This window comes from Martes martes (assembly GCF_963455335.1).
Source record: "Martes martes genome assembly, chromosome: 9".
Classification (NCBI taxonomy): Eukaryota; Metazoa; Chordata; class Mammalia; order Carnivora; family Mustelidae; genus Martes; species Martes martes.
In genome coordinates, this window is record NC_137896.1 from 23,030,222 (window position 1) to 23,045,222 (window position 15,001).

The 15,001-nt window shown below is 40.2% G+C and overlaps 1 protein-coding gene across 2 annotated transcripts in view; it reads left to right on the forward strand.

Annotated features, from left to right (window-relative positions):
* Positions 1–15,001, forward strand: part of TRPC4AP (transient receptor potential cation channel subfamily C member 4 associated protein) — a 72,646-nt gene that overhangs the window by 15,357 nt on the left and 42,288 nt on the right. For both annotated transcript variants that reach the window (XM_080812817.1, XM_080812818.1), the window contains exons 2-5: positions 15–143; positions 2,884–3,000; positions 10,285–10,342; positions 12,695–12,750. In XM_080812817.1, the coding sequence (XP_080668943.1) occupies positions 15–143; positions 2,884–3,000; positions 10,285–10,342; positions 12,695–12,750 (360 nt within the window). The remainder of the gene's footprint in view (positions 1–14; positions 144–2,883; positions 3,001–10,284; positions 10,343–12,694; positions 12,751–15,001) is intronic.

Consider the following 15,001-nt stretch of genomic DNA (forward strand, 5'->3'; position numbering starts at 1 on the left):
CTTTTGCTTCACAGTTCACAGAGACGTTTTTGGCAGAGAGAGACAAACAGTCCAAATGGAGTGGGATTCCTCAGCTGCTCCTGAAGCTGTATGCAACCAGCCACCTCCACAGTGACTTCATTGAGTGCCAAAACATCCTCAAGGTAACTCTTAGGGGCCTTGGAAAGGCTGCATTCAGAGCCTCCAGGTGATGCAGATGTCTGTTTTTCTCTCCTTTAGTCTGCTTTTTAAAATAGCCTGTTTTTATTGTGTAAGCTGTAGAAAATTTGGAAAGTTCAGAGAAATTACAAAGAAGAAAATAAAAATCAACTATAATCCCACCACCCAGAGATAATCACCATTAATTTCCCTGTGTCTGCCCTTCTGGGCTTTATTCACACTCGTTTTGTGGCAGTGCTTGCTTCGTTTGGGAGGCCGACCCTATGTCCTGGGATTGGGATGACCTTTTTGAGAAGGATTTTTTTTTTTTAATTTTTTTAAATTTATTTATTTGTTAGAGAGAGCGAGCGAGCACAGGCAGACAGAGTGGCAGGCAGAGGCAGAGGGAGAAGCAGGCTCCCCGCCGAGCAAGGAGCCCGATGTGGACGCTGGGATCATGACCTGAGCCGAAGGCAGCCGCTTAACCAACTGAGCCACCCAGGCGTCCCGAGAAGGATTTTTAAAACTCCCATACTGCTAAAGGTTCAGGGAAGTGACCTCGTGGTTGTTGATCCATTATGACCAACATAAGAAGATGAAGGAACTGGGATTGATGGTTGGGAGAGGGATGGAAGAGTGCAGAGAGATGCTAAGGCACTTGTTCTCAAACTTGAGTGTGTATCAGAATCACCTGGAAGGCCCATGTGCCTGCCCGTAGGTCTCAAGTTACTCTATCCAAACTTTAGATGACCAATTTTGAATTTAGATGACCAGTACTAGTTGCAGTTAAAACTCATGTGAGTTATAGTTGGTTGTAATGAAAGTTGATATAATGTTCTTTGGAAGTAAAGTTTTGATTATTATATCACATTAGTCATTCTAAAATATAGCAGGCAGCAAATAAGCTTTACCTTTAAGAATAAGAGATGTTTTGTCTGTACAACTTTCTGTAAATTTAAAATCATTTCCAAATAAGTTTATTTAATTAAAAAAAGGTGTTTTGTATTCTTGATATTATAGTCTGAATGGGACAGAAATAGTTAAAAGTGTTTTACACTTTGAAAACTCTGTGCGAGGAATTACACATTACACTTGATTCCTGCAAAATCTCTGAGATATGGGGTAGGAGGAAGAGAGAAATTAAGGTTTGTGAGTACTTGCTGTGCGGTCACTATTTCTTTCTTCATCCAACACATGCTTCTTTGAACCCTCTGTACCAGGCTTATTTAATCCTTATGGTAACTCTATGACACGGGTGGTCTACTTACTTGTTTTAGTCCAGAATACTTCTGATTGTGAGTGACAGAAGCCAAATCAGACTAGCAAAAAAGATCCTTTATTGTCTCACAAACTGGAGAGCACATGTGTGAATTCAGGGGCTAAACAGGGTTAAGCTATCCTTTTCTTACCTTGACATCTGCGTGTGGTCTTATCTTCCTCTATGTGATCACAGTGCTAGGGGGACATTTGTACAACTTGGGCCAGCCACTGAGGTGAGGGAATGAGAGACTGTTGGCGAGGCCTGGTCACCTGCTCCTGGGCCTCACACTGAGGTGCTTGGTGACAGCCCCAACAGAACTCTGTGGAAAGTGGGGAGGGGCCTTTCCCCCAAGGAAATGGGGCTTTTACTTGAAGAAGAGAAAACGAGATAGTGGGCAGGCAAACCCAAATGTCTTCTATAATTCCCTTTTTCAGTTGAAAGAACAGCCTCAGCAGTAACCCACCCAAAGCCTGTGGCTATCACATGATGAGCCCAGATCTGTCTTCCTCCTAAGACCAGCTTCCACTGTACCGTGTTGCCAGCAGGAATCACATCCTAGTTTTATAGTTGAGGAAAATGAGACCTGGGGAAAGTGGTTCAGTCTCTCATAAGTGGTTTAGTCACTAATTACGTGAGCCTGGGCACCTTTGTGATTTTGCTTTTCCCGTATAATATGGGTAAAACTATACTCACATCATTGAATTATTTTAAGGATTAGATGGGCTGAAGTATCAAAGCCTGGTGCCCAACATACAACCAGTTGTCTGTAAGAGTTCTGCTTTTTCCTGGTTTGTGGTACCTGGACCAGCAGCATCAGGAGCCCTTGGCAGGCTGTTGTAAATGCACATTCTCAGGCCCACCCCATGCCTACTGAATCAGAAACTCTGCCCGCGGGACTCAGCAGGAGGGATTTTAACAAGTCCTTCCAAGTGATTCTGATGTTCACCACTGTGTGAGAACCACTGCCCTCGCCCATTGTGTTCCTTCTTCCCTCAAGATCCCTGAAGAGAGAGCATAAGAGTAGGTTCTTTCCACACTCTGTTTCACCCCAAATAGTTACTTTTTCTTCTCTAAGTGCAAACTCTGGAGCCAGACTTCCTACATTTAAACCCTGGCCCTGTCACTTAGCAGCTGTGTGACCTTGACAACTTCTTTGTATCTCAGTTTGCTTATCTATAAAATTGGGGTGATAAATTACTGTTATCTTGTAGGTTTGTGAGGATTAAAAGGGGTCAGGCATGAAGTACTTAGAACCATACCTGGTACATAATCATTAAGTAAGTGAGCTATTGTTACTACTTAAATGTTGATCATCATATTAGCTTTTCTGTAAGATTATTATCTTTTTCTGTTGTTGTCACTGGGGGCTATCTTTGGGCTCATGGGCATTCAGGTTGTGACTGAAATGCAAACTGTTGTTTTGGTGTGTGGTTCCTTTTAGATACTAAAACTGAAAGTCTCTCTGTATACTTTTTTTAAATTAGGAAATTTCTCCTCTTCTCTCCATGGAGGCTATGGCATTTGTTACTGAAGAGAGGAAACTTACCCAAGAAACCACTTATCCAAATACTTATATTTTCGACCTGTTTGGAGGTGTTGATGTAAGTAGTTGTTCATTACTACTACTGCTTAATGGCTTGAGTATTTAACTCTTAAAATGGGAGAAGTGAGACATTGCGTAATTAACAGCAAACAGTTCAGAATTTTAATCTTTAGAAGTTCAGGGGCACTCACCTCTGTTGAAGCACCATAGCTTTTACATGAGAAGAATTGATTTATTTGAGTTGATAATATTTTGCCCTTTTTTTTTGAAGGCTCAGAGTGAAAGGTGTGTCTCCTATCTCCCATCTCCTCCTCAGAGGCAGCCGTGATTTCTAGTTTTTCTGTGTCCCTCAAGAGATGTTCTGTGGTAATTGTGTGTGTGCGTGTGCGTGTGTGTGTGTGTGTGTATAAATAACCCCACTGTCCTCACCTTAGGTTTATTTTCTCCCCACACAGAGGTGGCATACCCCGTATACAGATAACTCTGCTCTGTACCTTGCTTTTGCCATGTAATTCTCCAGCTTGGGGATAGATTCAGTATATGTAAATCTGCCTCATTATTTTAAATAGCTATATACTATTCCCTGGTATAATTGTACCATAATTTATTTTCCCCAGGCCCCAACTGATGGGCATGTAGAGTTTTCTCACACCTTTGTTTTTACAACAAAGTTGCAGTAAAGGCTTTTATACATTGGAGTATATACATATGGGACCAAAACATATGTGTGCTTTATTGTTTATAAACTCATTAATTATATACCTCAGAGGTTTTATCAGCTTACATCCCCAGTAACAAAGTGTGAGAGTGTCTGTTGCTCCACACCATCACCAACACAGTGTATATGTGTGTGTCTTTATGGACTGTGTTATTGAAGTCTGGCTGGTAGAAAAGTACACCAGTGTTTATCACAAAGTAACTTCACCTTTGTCACTGCCACCCAAATCATGAAATGGAACATTATCGGCTCCCAGTAGCCTCCTTTACCTAATGGTATATTTTAAGTAAACTTTAAGTATTAATTAAGTAGATAAAAGAAAAATGGTATTTCTTTAGTTTCTTAAAAAGGTTTATTGAGATATAGTTCACATACCATACAGTTTACCCATTTAAAGTATGCAATTCAGTGGTTTTTGGTAAATTCATAGATGTGTGCAACCATTAGCACAGTCAATTTTAGGATATTTTTATCACCCCAGGAAAAACTCCTTACATTTTAGCTATCACTCTCCTACACACCCTTATTAAAGGCAACTTTTACTCTGTTTTCCCTCTCTATAGATATCCCTGTTCTGGACATTTCATCTGAATGGAATCATGTAATATGTGGTCTTCTGTTACTGACTTCTTTTACTTAGCTTAATGTTTTCAAGTTTATCCATGTTGTAGCATGTATCAGTACTTTATTCCTTTTTATGGCTGAAGAATATTCCATGGAATGGATATACCACATTTTGTATATGTTTGTCAGCTGATGGACTTTTGGGCTTCCACCTTTTAGCTGTTGAGCATAATGCTTTTCTCAATGTCCACAATAGCCAAACTATGGAAAGAACCGAGATGTCCATCAACAGATGAATGAATAAGGAAGATGTGGTATATATACACAATGGAATACTTATGCAGCCATCAAAAGAAATGAAATCCTGCCGTTGGCAACGACGTGGATGGAACTAGAGGGTATTATGCTGAGTGAAATAAGTCAATCAGAGAAAGACAATTATTATATGATCTCCCTGATGTGAGGAATTTGAGAGGCAGGGTGGGGCGTGGTGGGGGTAGGGAAGGAAAAATGGAACAAGATGGGATTGTGAGGGAGACAAACCATAAGAGACTCTTAATCTCACAAAATAAACTGAGGGTTGTTGGTGGTGGGAGGGGAGGGATAGGGTGGCTGGGTTATGGACACTGGGGAGGGTATGTGCTATGGTGAGTGCTGTGAAATGTGTAAGCCTGATGATTCACAGACCTGTACCCCTGGGGCAAATAATACATCATATGTTAATAAAAATAATTAAAAAAATAATGCTGCTCTTGGGCGCCTGGGTGGCTCAGTGGCTTAAGCCGCTGCCTTCGGCTCAGGTCATGGTCCTGGGGTCCTCGGATCCAGTCCCACATCGGGCTTTCTGCTCAGCAGAGAGCCTGCTTCCCTCTCTTTCTCTCTGCCTGCCTCTCTGCCTACCTGTGATCTCTCTCTGTCGGATAAATAAATAAAATATTTTTTAAAAAAATAATGCTGCTCTTAACTTCATGTCCCCCTTGGTGCGTGGACATATGTTTTTATTAATTTGGGGTATATACCTGGAAGTGGGTTTGCTGGGTCATATGGTAACTCTTAAGTTTAATCTTTTTTTTTTTTTTTAGAATTTTTATTTATTTATTTGACAGACAGAGATCACAAGTAGGCAGAGAAGCAGGCAGAGAAGAGGGAGGAAGCAGGCTCCCAGCAGAGCAGAGAGCCCGATGTGGGGCTCGATCCCAGGACCCTGGGACCATGACCTGAGCCGAAGGCAGAGGCTTTAACCCACTGAGCCACCCAGGCGCCCCTTAAGTTTAATCTTTTGAGGACTCTTTAGACTGTTTTCCAAAGCAGCTGCACGTTTTACATGCCCACCTATGATATATGCAGGTTCTTATTTTTCCACATCCTTGTCAACATCTCTTACCTGTTTTTCGTTATAGCCATCCTCATGAGTGTGTATCTCACTGTGCTTTTGATATGGGTTATCTTGATGGCTAATGGTGCTGAGCATCTTTTATGTGCCTACGGGTCATCTGTATGTCTTCCTTGGAACATAGGAATGTATTTTTTTTTTAAGATTTATTTATTTATTTTAGAGAGGGTTCACACTTTGTGGTGGGGGAGGGGCAGAGGGAGAGACTCTTCAAGCAGACTCCCTGCTGAGCGCAGAGCCTGACAAGGAGCTTGATTTCACAACCCTGAGATCACGACGTGTGCCAAAATCAGAGTTGGCCACTTAATTGAGCCACCTAGGCACCCCTCCTTTTCCCATTTTTTAATTGGGTTGTCTTATGCATTCTAAGAGTACCTTATATATTCTCTTCATAGTTCTTAAAATTTGCATTCTTCTGTCAGTGGGATTGAATATCTTTGTGTGTGTTTATCAGTAGTTCCTTTTCTGCCAGTTACCTCTTTGTAGCTTTTGCATCCTTTTCTATTTGATTATCAGGTCTTTCTCTTACTGATTTTCTGTCTTAGTTCTTTGGGCTGCCATAAAAGACCATCACAGACTGGGTAACTTATAAGCAACAGAAATCTGTTTCTTATAGTTCTGGAGGCTGGGAATTCCATGGTCATGACACTGGCAGATTTGGTTTCTGGTGAGGGCCGTCTTCCAGCTTGCAGACTGCCAGCCTCTCCCCATGTCCTCTATAATGGAAGGGGTTAGGGAATCTCTCAGGAGCCTCTTTTAGAAGGGCATAATCCCATTTATGAGGGCTCTGCCCTCCAAACCTAATCAGCTTCAAAAGGCCCCACAGCTTAATGCTGCCACATTTGGCATTAGGATTTAATTTTGGGAGGACACAGAGGTTTAGACTGTAGCACTTTGTGATTACTCAGTTTTTAAAGGTCCTTTGTTATATGTGCTGTATTTTTTTTCCAAGTTTGAGAAATGAATTTTGACTTTGTTTATGGTACTTTTAAATGTAGGTAGGGGTCTTACTTTTTAGGTTATCAGATTGCTCAGTCTTTCCTTTTATGGCTTCAGAGCTTTGTTTCTTGCTTTTCTTGCTGTTGGATTATAAACTGTGTCTCCTTTCTTGGTAATATTTTAAAGTTGTTATCACATATGTTTAAATTTTTGTACCATGTAATGAGTGAGGGACTGGGATCCTACTCCTCCTATCCCCATATCTGTCCTTATTCCCAGGGTGTCATGGTTATTTTGTATCTTGATCTGGCTGGTGACTGTACAGGAATGATGTTCACTTTATAAAAACTGGAGCTGTATGTTTATGGTTTATACTCTACTGTCTCCATATGTTATATTGCAATTTATTTATTTATTTATTTAAAGATTTTATTTATTTATTTGACAGACAGAGATCACAAGTAGGCAGAGAGGCAGGCGGAGAGAGAGGGGAAAGCAGGCTCCCTGCTGAGCAGAGAGCCAGATGCGGTACTCAATCCTAGGGCCCTGAGATCATGACCTGAGCCGAAGGCAGAGGCTTAACCCACTGAGCCACCCAGGCACCCGTTATATTGCAATTTAAAAATGGTTTCCTTAAAGATGCCATTTGCCATGAAAGTAAAGATCATTACACATTTGCAGCCATAGCATCAACCTTAGCCTTCATTCCCTAATTGTTGCTCTGCATTGCCTCTCCTTAGCAGCTCTAGTGGTCTCGCTGCGTGGCCTTAATGGCCAGCATGAGGGGCCCTTCGCCTCTGAATTGTTCATCAAGGAATTTATTTAATAGAAACCAGTAGATTTATGGGAGGAAAAAAGAATAACGTGGGTTTCTAGCCAGCTATCTTTTGGCAGTGACAATGTGGTTTTCTGTTGCAGGTGCCGGTCATGGACACTTTGCATCAAAGTTTCTTGATTTTGTTTGGTTTTGGTCTGCTTTGGAGAAGATTAGCTTCTCCAGGAATTTCAGTCTGTTCATAAATATGAGCTTTTGCTTAGGACCTTTTGCTCTTCACTTACCTTAATTTGGATGCATTTGTTCTTGTTGAACTCCCTTGTCATCTTGCTCTTGGAAGTATTTTTGAAACTGAGCTCTTTATTTCTTCCTCTGCCAGTCACTAGCCAGACCCCAAAGTAACCCTCTCTTCAGTATGCTGCCCAAAGCTCAGCTGAATTGGAATAATTGGGAGTGCTGCTGTGTAGACCATTCCTTTGTCAACCCTGATGTGACAGTGAAAAGTGTATCCTAGAGTTTGCATCCTAGATGCGTCAGGGTCAGGTAGGTAACTTACTGGAGCATGGAGGCCCAAGTCAGATGACCTGTGTAAATTAAATGCCTGCAGGGACTGTGGAGAAGTGGATAGTGTGACCCCTTTTATGGGGAAATGACTCTTTCATGCCCATTGATTGCTGTTGCCCTGGGGCACGTGGGAAATCTAGATTCTTTTGTAAAATACCCCAGCTTTTCAGTAGGTGTGGGTCAAATGAAATGTCTGTGGGCCAGGTATAATCCATAGCTTGACATCCAAGAACTCTTAATTTATTCATTGACTTAGTTTATCTTCCATGTGGAGTGAATTTATATTCTGTGCAGTTGAGCATCTTACACCTTTGGATAATTGTGGGAGGTGAGGCATCTCTTTTTGAAAACTGTGTAGTATGGCTTAGTCCTTAAAGATCATTACCCATTTTTGCCTTGTTTACATTTCTGTAAATCTCTCATGAAGACGTAAGTCAGAATGCGATGAAGCTCTGTATGCGAAGATGCTTAGTGTAGCGTCATGTATAGTAGTTAAAAGTGTCCATCAGAAGGAAGGTAATTTTTGTTCTCTGTAAGGTCAGTGGTTATATAGTTGATTTTCTGTTATTTTCTTTGACAACAGAGATCACAAGTAGGCAGAGAGGCAGGCAGAGAGAGAAGGGGAAGCAAGCTCCCCACTGAGCAGAGCCCGATTCAGGGCTTGATCTCAGGACCCTGGGATCATGACCTGAGCCGCCGAAGGCAAAGGCTTTAACCCACTGAGCCACCCAGGCGCCCCATGATTTTCTGTTATTTTCTAATCTTTACTAAATTAGTTTTTTTTTTTTTTTAAGATTTATTTGTTTACTTATTTGACAGGCAGAGATCATAAGTAGGCAGAGAGGCAGGCAGGGAGAGAGAGAGGGAAGCAGGCTCCCCGCTGAGCAGAGAGCCTGATGTGGGGCTCAATCCCAGGACCTTGAGATCATGGCCTGAGCTGAAGGCAGAGGCTTAACCCACTGACCCACCCAGGTGCCCTACTAAATTAGTTTTTACTCTAATTCTGCTTTTTCCCTTTTTTCTGCTTGCTTTGGGTTTATACCTCTTTTTCCAGTGTCTCAATGTAGGACGTTAGGTTACTGGTTTGAGATACTTCTTTTTTGTTTTTTGTTTTTTGTTTTTTTAAGTATAGGCACTTAAAGTTATAAATTTCCCTGTAAACACTGCTTTAGCTGTATCATAAGTTTATTCTTTTATCTCAGTATTTTCCAATTTTCCTTGTGATTTCTTCTTCAACTCATTGATGAATTAGGATTTGTTTTTTAATTATCCACATTGGTGAATTTCCTTCTGTTATTTTTAACCCACTGAACCACCCAGGCGCCCCTCCTTCTGTTATTTTTAATTTCATTTCCTTGTGCTCAGAGAATATGCTTTGATAAGTTCAATGCCTCTTAATTTATAAGGCTTGTTTTATGGTCTAATATGTGATTTATCCTGGAAAATATTCCATGTGTGCTTGAGTTGAATGTATATTCTGTTGCTAGGCAAAATGCCCTATAGGTGTCTGTTAGAGCTTGTTGGTTTATAATGTTCGAGTCTTCCTGTTTCTTTGGTGATGCTTAGTTGTCTGTCCATTATTAAAGGTGGAATATTGAAGTGTCTGTTATTTTTGAATTGTCTGTACTTCGCTTCTGTCAGCTTTTGCTTCATGTATTTTGAGGATTTGTTGTTAGGTGCATGTATTCATAATTGTTCTATCTTCCTGAAGGATTGACCCTTTTCTCATAATAAACTGTCCTTTGTCTCAGTCAAATGGGTTTTTAAATGCATGCTTATTGTAAAGAGTTTAAGCAAAAATTATGTGTTATATTAAAAGTATGTAAAATGAAAAATGAATGCATAACATCCCTATCACCTGTAGAAATCTGTATTAACAGTTTATAGGTGTATCTTTTGAGATTCTGTTTTTATTAACTTATGTCTGTAAAAGAATGTAAATGTTCTTAAAGCAAAAGAGGAATCCTAGTGATAACGTTCTATAGCTTTTAAAAAATTAAAACCGCACTGGATCCCAGAGATTATCTAGTTCATCATGCTTATTTTTTTAAATGAGATAACTGAGGCCATGGAGGGATATTGACTTGCCCAAGTTGACATGGGGACTAGGTGGCTGAGCTGTGACTGAGGTTTCCTGACCCTTGTTAAGTGCTCATTCCCTCGAGCCTCACTGCCTTGTGTCTGTGTTGGGAACCAGAGGGCCTTTTAGTGCTGCGACAGGTATTTGGGTCATCATTTGTCATGGCAAAGATTGTTTTATAAGTTGTGCTTGGAGTTTATTTTGAACATTTTACCCAATTTTCTTTTCTTTCTTTGTTTCCATTTTTTCTTTCTTTATTTTTTTCTTTCTTTCTTTCTTCTTCTTCTTTTTTTTTTTTTAAATATATAGCTCCTTGTAGAAATTCTTATGAGGCCTACGATCTCTATCCGGGGACAGAAACTGAAAAGTAAGTATACTTGCGAGCCACTGGTCCTCCTTCCCAGCTTGCTGATGTGATGTGGTTCCAGAGACTTCTCTTCTTCCTACTCCTAGCTCAGCAGTGAGGGTCTGCCTTCCAGCATGCGCTCTCCACCCCCCACCTAAGAGCTCTCTTTCTTCATTTTGTACTAGGTAGAAATACAGATCTGGGGCTGTAAAAGAAAAAGTGTGAAAGCCACTGGGCTAAACGAATTGCATCGTTGTAGTTTCTAATTGTCATGGGCCCAGCTTTTGTGTTTTCTCTGGAAAGTCTTATTTCTCCTATGTAGTTAATTGAGGGAGTAACGAATAACCTGGTAAGATAATTTGTTTGTTTTATTTTAAAAAGTATATCTATTTTTTGTTGTTGTAAGGGTGATAACGTGCTCTTGGTAAGAAAATTTAGTCATTACCAGAAATGGTAAAGGTTAGAAAGGCAGTGTTTTGATAGCACATTATTTCTTAAGCTGGGTGATGGGTCTATGGGTATTCTGTTATTCCTTTTTATAACTTATACATGTTACAAATACTATTTTTAGGTATTCAGTATTTAATTAAAAAAAAGTAAGAGCACTCTGGCATAAGCCAGAGGTCACAGAGATACATACATACATACATACTTACTCACATGCCAGAAATCACTTTTAATACTTGATGAATGCCCTTCTACAAACATCATACATTTTTTTAATTGAAGTATTTTTATTTTATATACAATGAGGTAGCATTAAGGTAGGTATCCTGGATATCTGCAGGTAAGGTAGGTATCTTGGCTGACCCATTCAAAGAAGTTCACTTAATCCAACTTAATGAAGCCTGTATCCTTTGTGTACTGACAGAAACACTGGTGGCCCATATTGAGGCTGTGTATCCTGATCAGACTCTACCAGTTTGAGCATAGGCGGCAAGAAGGAGAACCCTGGGCATACTTCCTAGGATGGCTCCCAGAGAGCTGCTAGGACCCATCTTGCTCTCTTGGATGCAGTGAGGCAAAAGGAAAAGTACATTTTTTTTTTTTTAAATTTTAAAAAATCCCCCCCTAAACCAGAACAGAACATATTATGTAAGGCCTCATTTTTATGTGCAGCAGTGGTTAAGAAGGTTCATATTCGTCTTTGATGTCTCAGCTTTGTACTCTATCTAAATTGGTTCTTCGTGTTCTCTGTCTAAGCTGATAGCAAGTCGCATCTTGTAATTGCTTGTTGGTGTATTTATTCTCTCTTTCTCCTACTAGGTTTAGAGACTCCCTCCCCCCGCCAACCACTGTGTATTCTTTATCGGCTATAGAGTAGGTGCTGAATAAATAATTGATGAGTGAATGAATCTCAATTCCCTTTGAAAATGAAAGGTCTAGAAATGCAGAGATGAACTGATCTGGTATTCCATCCTGCTCTGAAGTCAGGAGATAAACGAAAAAGCCCCCACAGGTTGAAAGGTAGTGATAAGGGATATGGGACATCTGCACTGTCTCCAGATTTTATCAGATAACCCTTCTGGTCAAGCTAGCTTGGCAGGGCTGCCCATTGACATCTCAGAGGGAGACCTAACATTTTAGAGTTTGTGGCAGCATAGGAATGAATGGAAATAGTTCTTAAAAATAAAAGTAATGCTGAGCAAAAACACTTTGTTGATGGTTCATACTCAGTTTTATCCTCTCCAGACTCAGGGGTCATAAAAATGTTTCCTTTTTGTCCTATTCTTCTGTTCTTGCTCATTGCTCACAGAGAAGTAGCTAGTTCTCTGTTGGAGTTAGTAGGTCAGGCATTAAAAGACATTTCCCCAACAGAAATAACAAAGCAAAACAAAAACACACTTGTGAGTCTTTAGTAAAAATGATACCCTTGTTTGCTGCTAGGACAACCTTCAGTGGAAATTTATAACATGCAATCAGGAAGCTATATTTGGATTCTAGCAGTTCTGCTTTTGAAATGTATCTTGAGGAACCAATGCAACACAGGCATAGAAAGGCTACATAAATAGTTTGTTTTTAATCTATTTAAATAGCAAAAATCCCCCCCAAACCCTGGATATCTTCTAAGCAAACTGCAAAGGGAACATGGCTATTAAGAGATGATACACAGGTTGAACGTATGAAGACTGTGGAGCTTAAGAAGAAAACAGCTACTGCATCAAACCAAAAATGAGTATACAAACTGGTTTGTAGGTTCTGATGGGCATCACGAAAATCTTTGGTAAGCAAAGACTGGAAAGAGGTATGCTAAAAGGAAAAGAAGCATCTTGAAGGGGATTGTGAGGAACAGTTCTTAGGTTGAAAGATTTAATTCTATTATGCCATCTTTTCAGTAAGAAAAATAACCAGTTATTCTCCCTTCACTTTCAGTAAGTGATGAAATGTCCAAGGACTGTTTGAGCATCCTGTATAATACGTGTGTCTGTGTAAGTACACCTGCCCTTGGGGGCCCGGTTATGTTCCTACCACACCTGCAGTGCTTGAGAAGGGAAAGTTCAAGGGACGGGGGTGGACGTGAAAGCTGTCCTCAGACGTGCGGGGATTGGACTGACTTATGTGGGCCTGAGGACCAGGACCAGCAGGTGGAAATTGTGGGGAGGCAGAATTTTATAGAAATTCATAATCAGGGCTCCTGTAGCAGATAGCAATCTCCTTTAGCCCTGAAGGTGTCCAAGCAGATACTGAACAATCACTTATCATTTATCATTTATAGATACACTGGAAGAGTGTATGTCACCTTTAAGATTCCTTTATTTTATTTTAATTTTTTAAAGATTTTTCTTTATTTATTTGACATACAGAGATCACAAATAGGCAGAGAGGCAGGCAGAGAGAGAGGGGGAAGCAGGCTCCCCGCTGAGCAGAGAGCTGATGCGGGGCTCGATCCCAGGACCCTAAGATCATGACCTGAGCCAAAGACAGAGGCTTAACCCACCTAGCGACTGAGGCATCCCTAAGATTCCTTTTAATTCCATTATTTCTGTTCCTTCATTTTCCTTGTTAGAAAGCAAAAGCCCCACCAGTGTAGTAAGTAGGAGACTCTGTTTGATTGACCCCTAAAAAGGAAAGAGTAGTGAATAAAACAGCAATTTGGTAGAAAGGAAAAAGCCTAGCACTTAGTGTTAGAACTGGATTTGGAGTTCTGGCTCCTGGTTCAGTGATTATTAATTCAGCTTTAGTTTCTCATCTGGAGAGTGCAGTCAGTAATCTTTTTTATTTTTTATTTTTTTTAAGATTTTATTTATTTGACAGACAGAGATCACAAGTAGGCAGAAAGGCAGGCAGAGAGAGAGAGGAAGAGAAGCAGGCTTCCAGCTAAGCAGAGAGCCCGATGCAGGCCTCAATCCCAGGACCCTGGGATCATGACTTGAGCCAAACGCAGAGGCTTTAACCCACTGAGCCACCCAGGCGCCCCTGCAGTCAGTAATTTACTAGTATCGTAGGCTTGTTGTGAGGACTAAGTGAGATGTGAAAGCACCTTGTAAAGCAACATACAAGTGCCAGTGTTTGTAAGACACAGTACCTATCTTTTAGGAACTTATGTGGTCACCGGTACGCAGTGAATCATAATACACACCAGAATGAAACAAAGGCTCCTGTAGAAGCGAAACTTATATGTTATGAAAATACAATGGAACATTTAATTCCATTTCATTTCTTGCCTCATTCAGAAAGAGATGTCAGGCATTCTTGTAGTGATATGTAGAATCTACCAAGATCATGAATCATATATTTAGAAGTAGGTAAGAAAGAAGAGTGTAGAACAAGTTGAGAGGGTATAACATGTATGCAAGAATTGGGCTGCCCAAAAAATCATCTGTCGTCTGGATGGGGCACACATTTTGGTTTAAGCTTCTTATCAACCAACATAAATAGGGAAGTAAGTTTCAACACTTACACAGTTCAGCATCTGTAATAGTCCCATGCAACAGAAGTACAGTGTGAGCCACTTAGATTATTTTAAATTTCCTTACTGCCACATTTTTTTAGAAAGGAAGAAAAGAAGTAGGAAGAAATAGGTGAGGTTAATTTTAATAATATATTTTATTTAGCATAGTATATCAAGATTATTCCAACATGTAAATAATGTAATTATTAATGGGATATTTACCTCCTTTTTTGTACTAAGCTTTCAAAATCCAGTGTGTTTTTTATACCTAGAGCACATCTCGTTTCAGGCTAGCCATGTTTCAGGTGCTCAGTAGCCACGTGTCTTTAGTGGACAGATAGGCGCAGACCGATAAGATAATAGTAAACTAACTAGTTGTTCAGCTAACACACAACTACTCTTGCAGCTAAGATCAGTAAGAACTTGTCCTTAATTTAAAAAATACGTGTATGATGTAATGAGTCCATCATTGGCAACTTCCATATAGTCATTAGTTTTATGAGGCTGTTTGTTATTAATGACACTTAATAATAGTCCCACAAAACACAGTTCATGAAAGAAAGAAAGAAAGAAAAGGAAAGGAAACAAAAATGTGAAGAACATAGAATGATATGGTCCAACTCTGCTGATGTGGCTTAATTTCAGGGATTAGGCAGAAACCAAGAAATGTCTGACAGTGCCTGCTTTGGGGTGGAAACTTGTGCAAATTGTTGCTGACCTGGAGAAAGCGTGTCCTGCCTAAGGATATTTACATTCCAAATTTAAAATATACCGCTGGCCAAATAAAA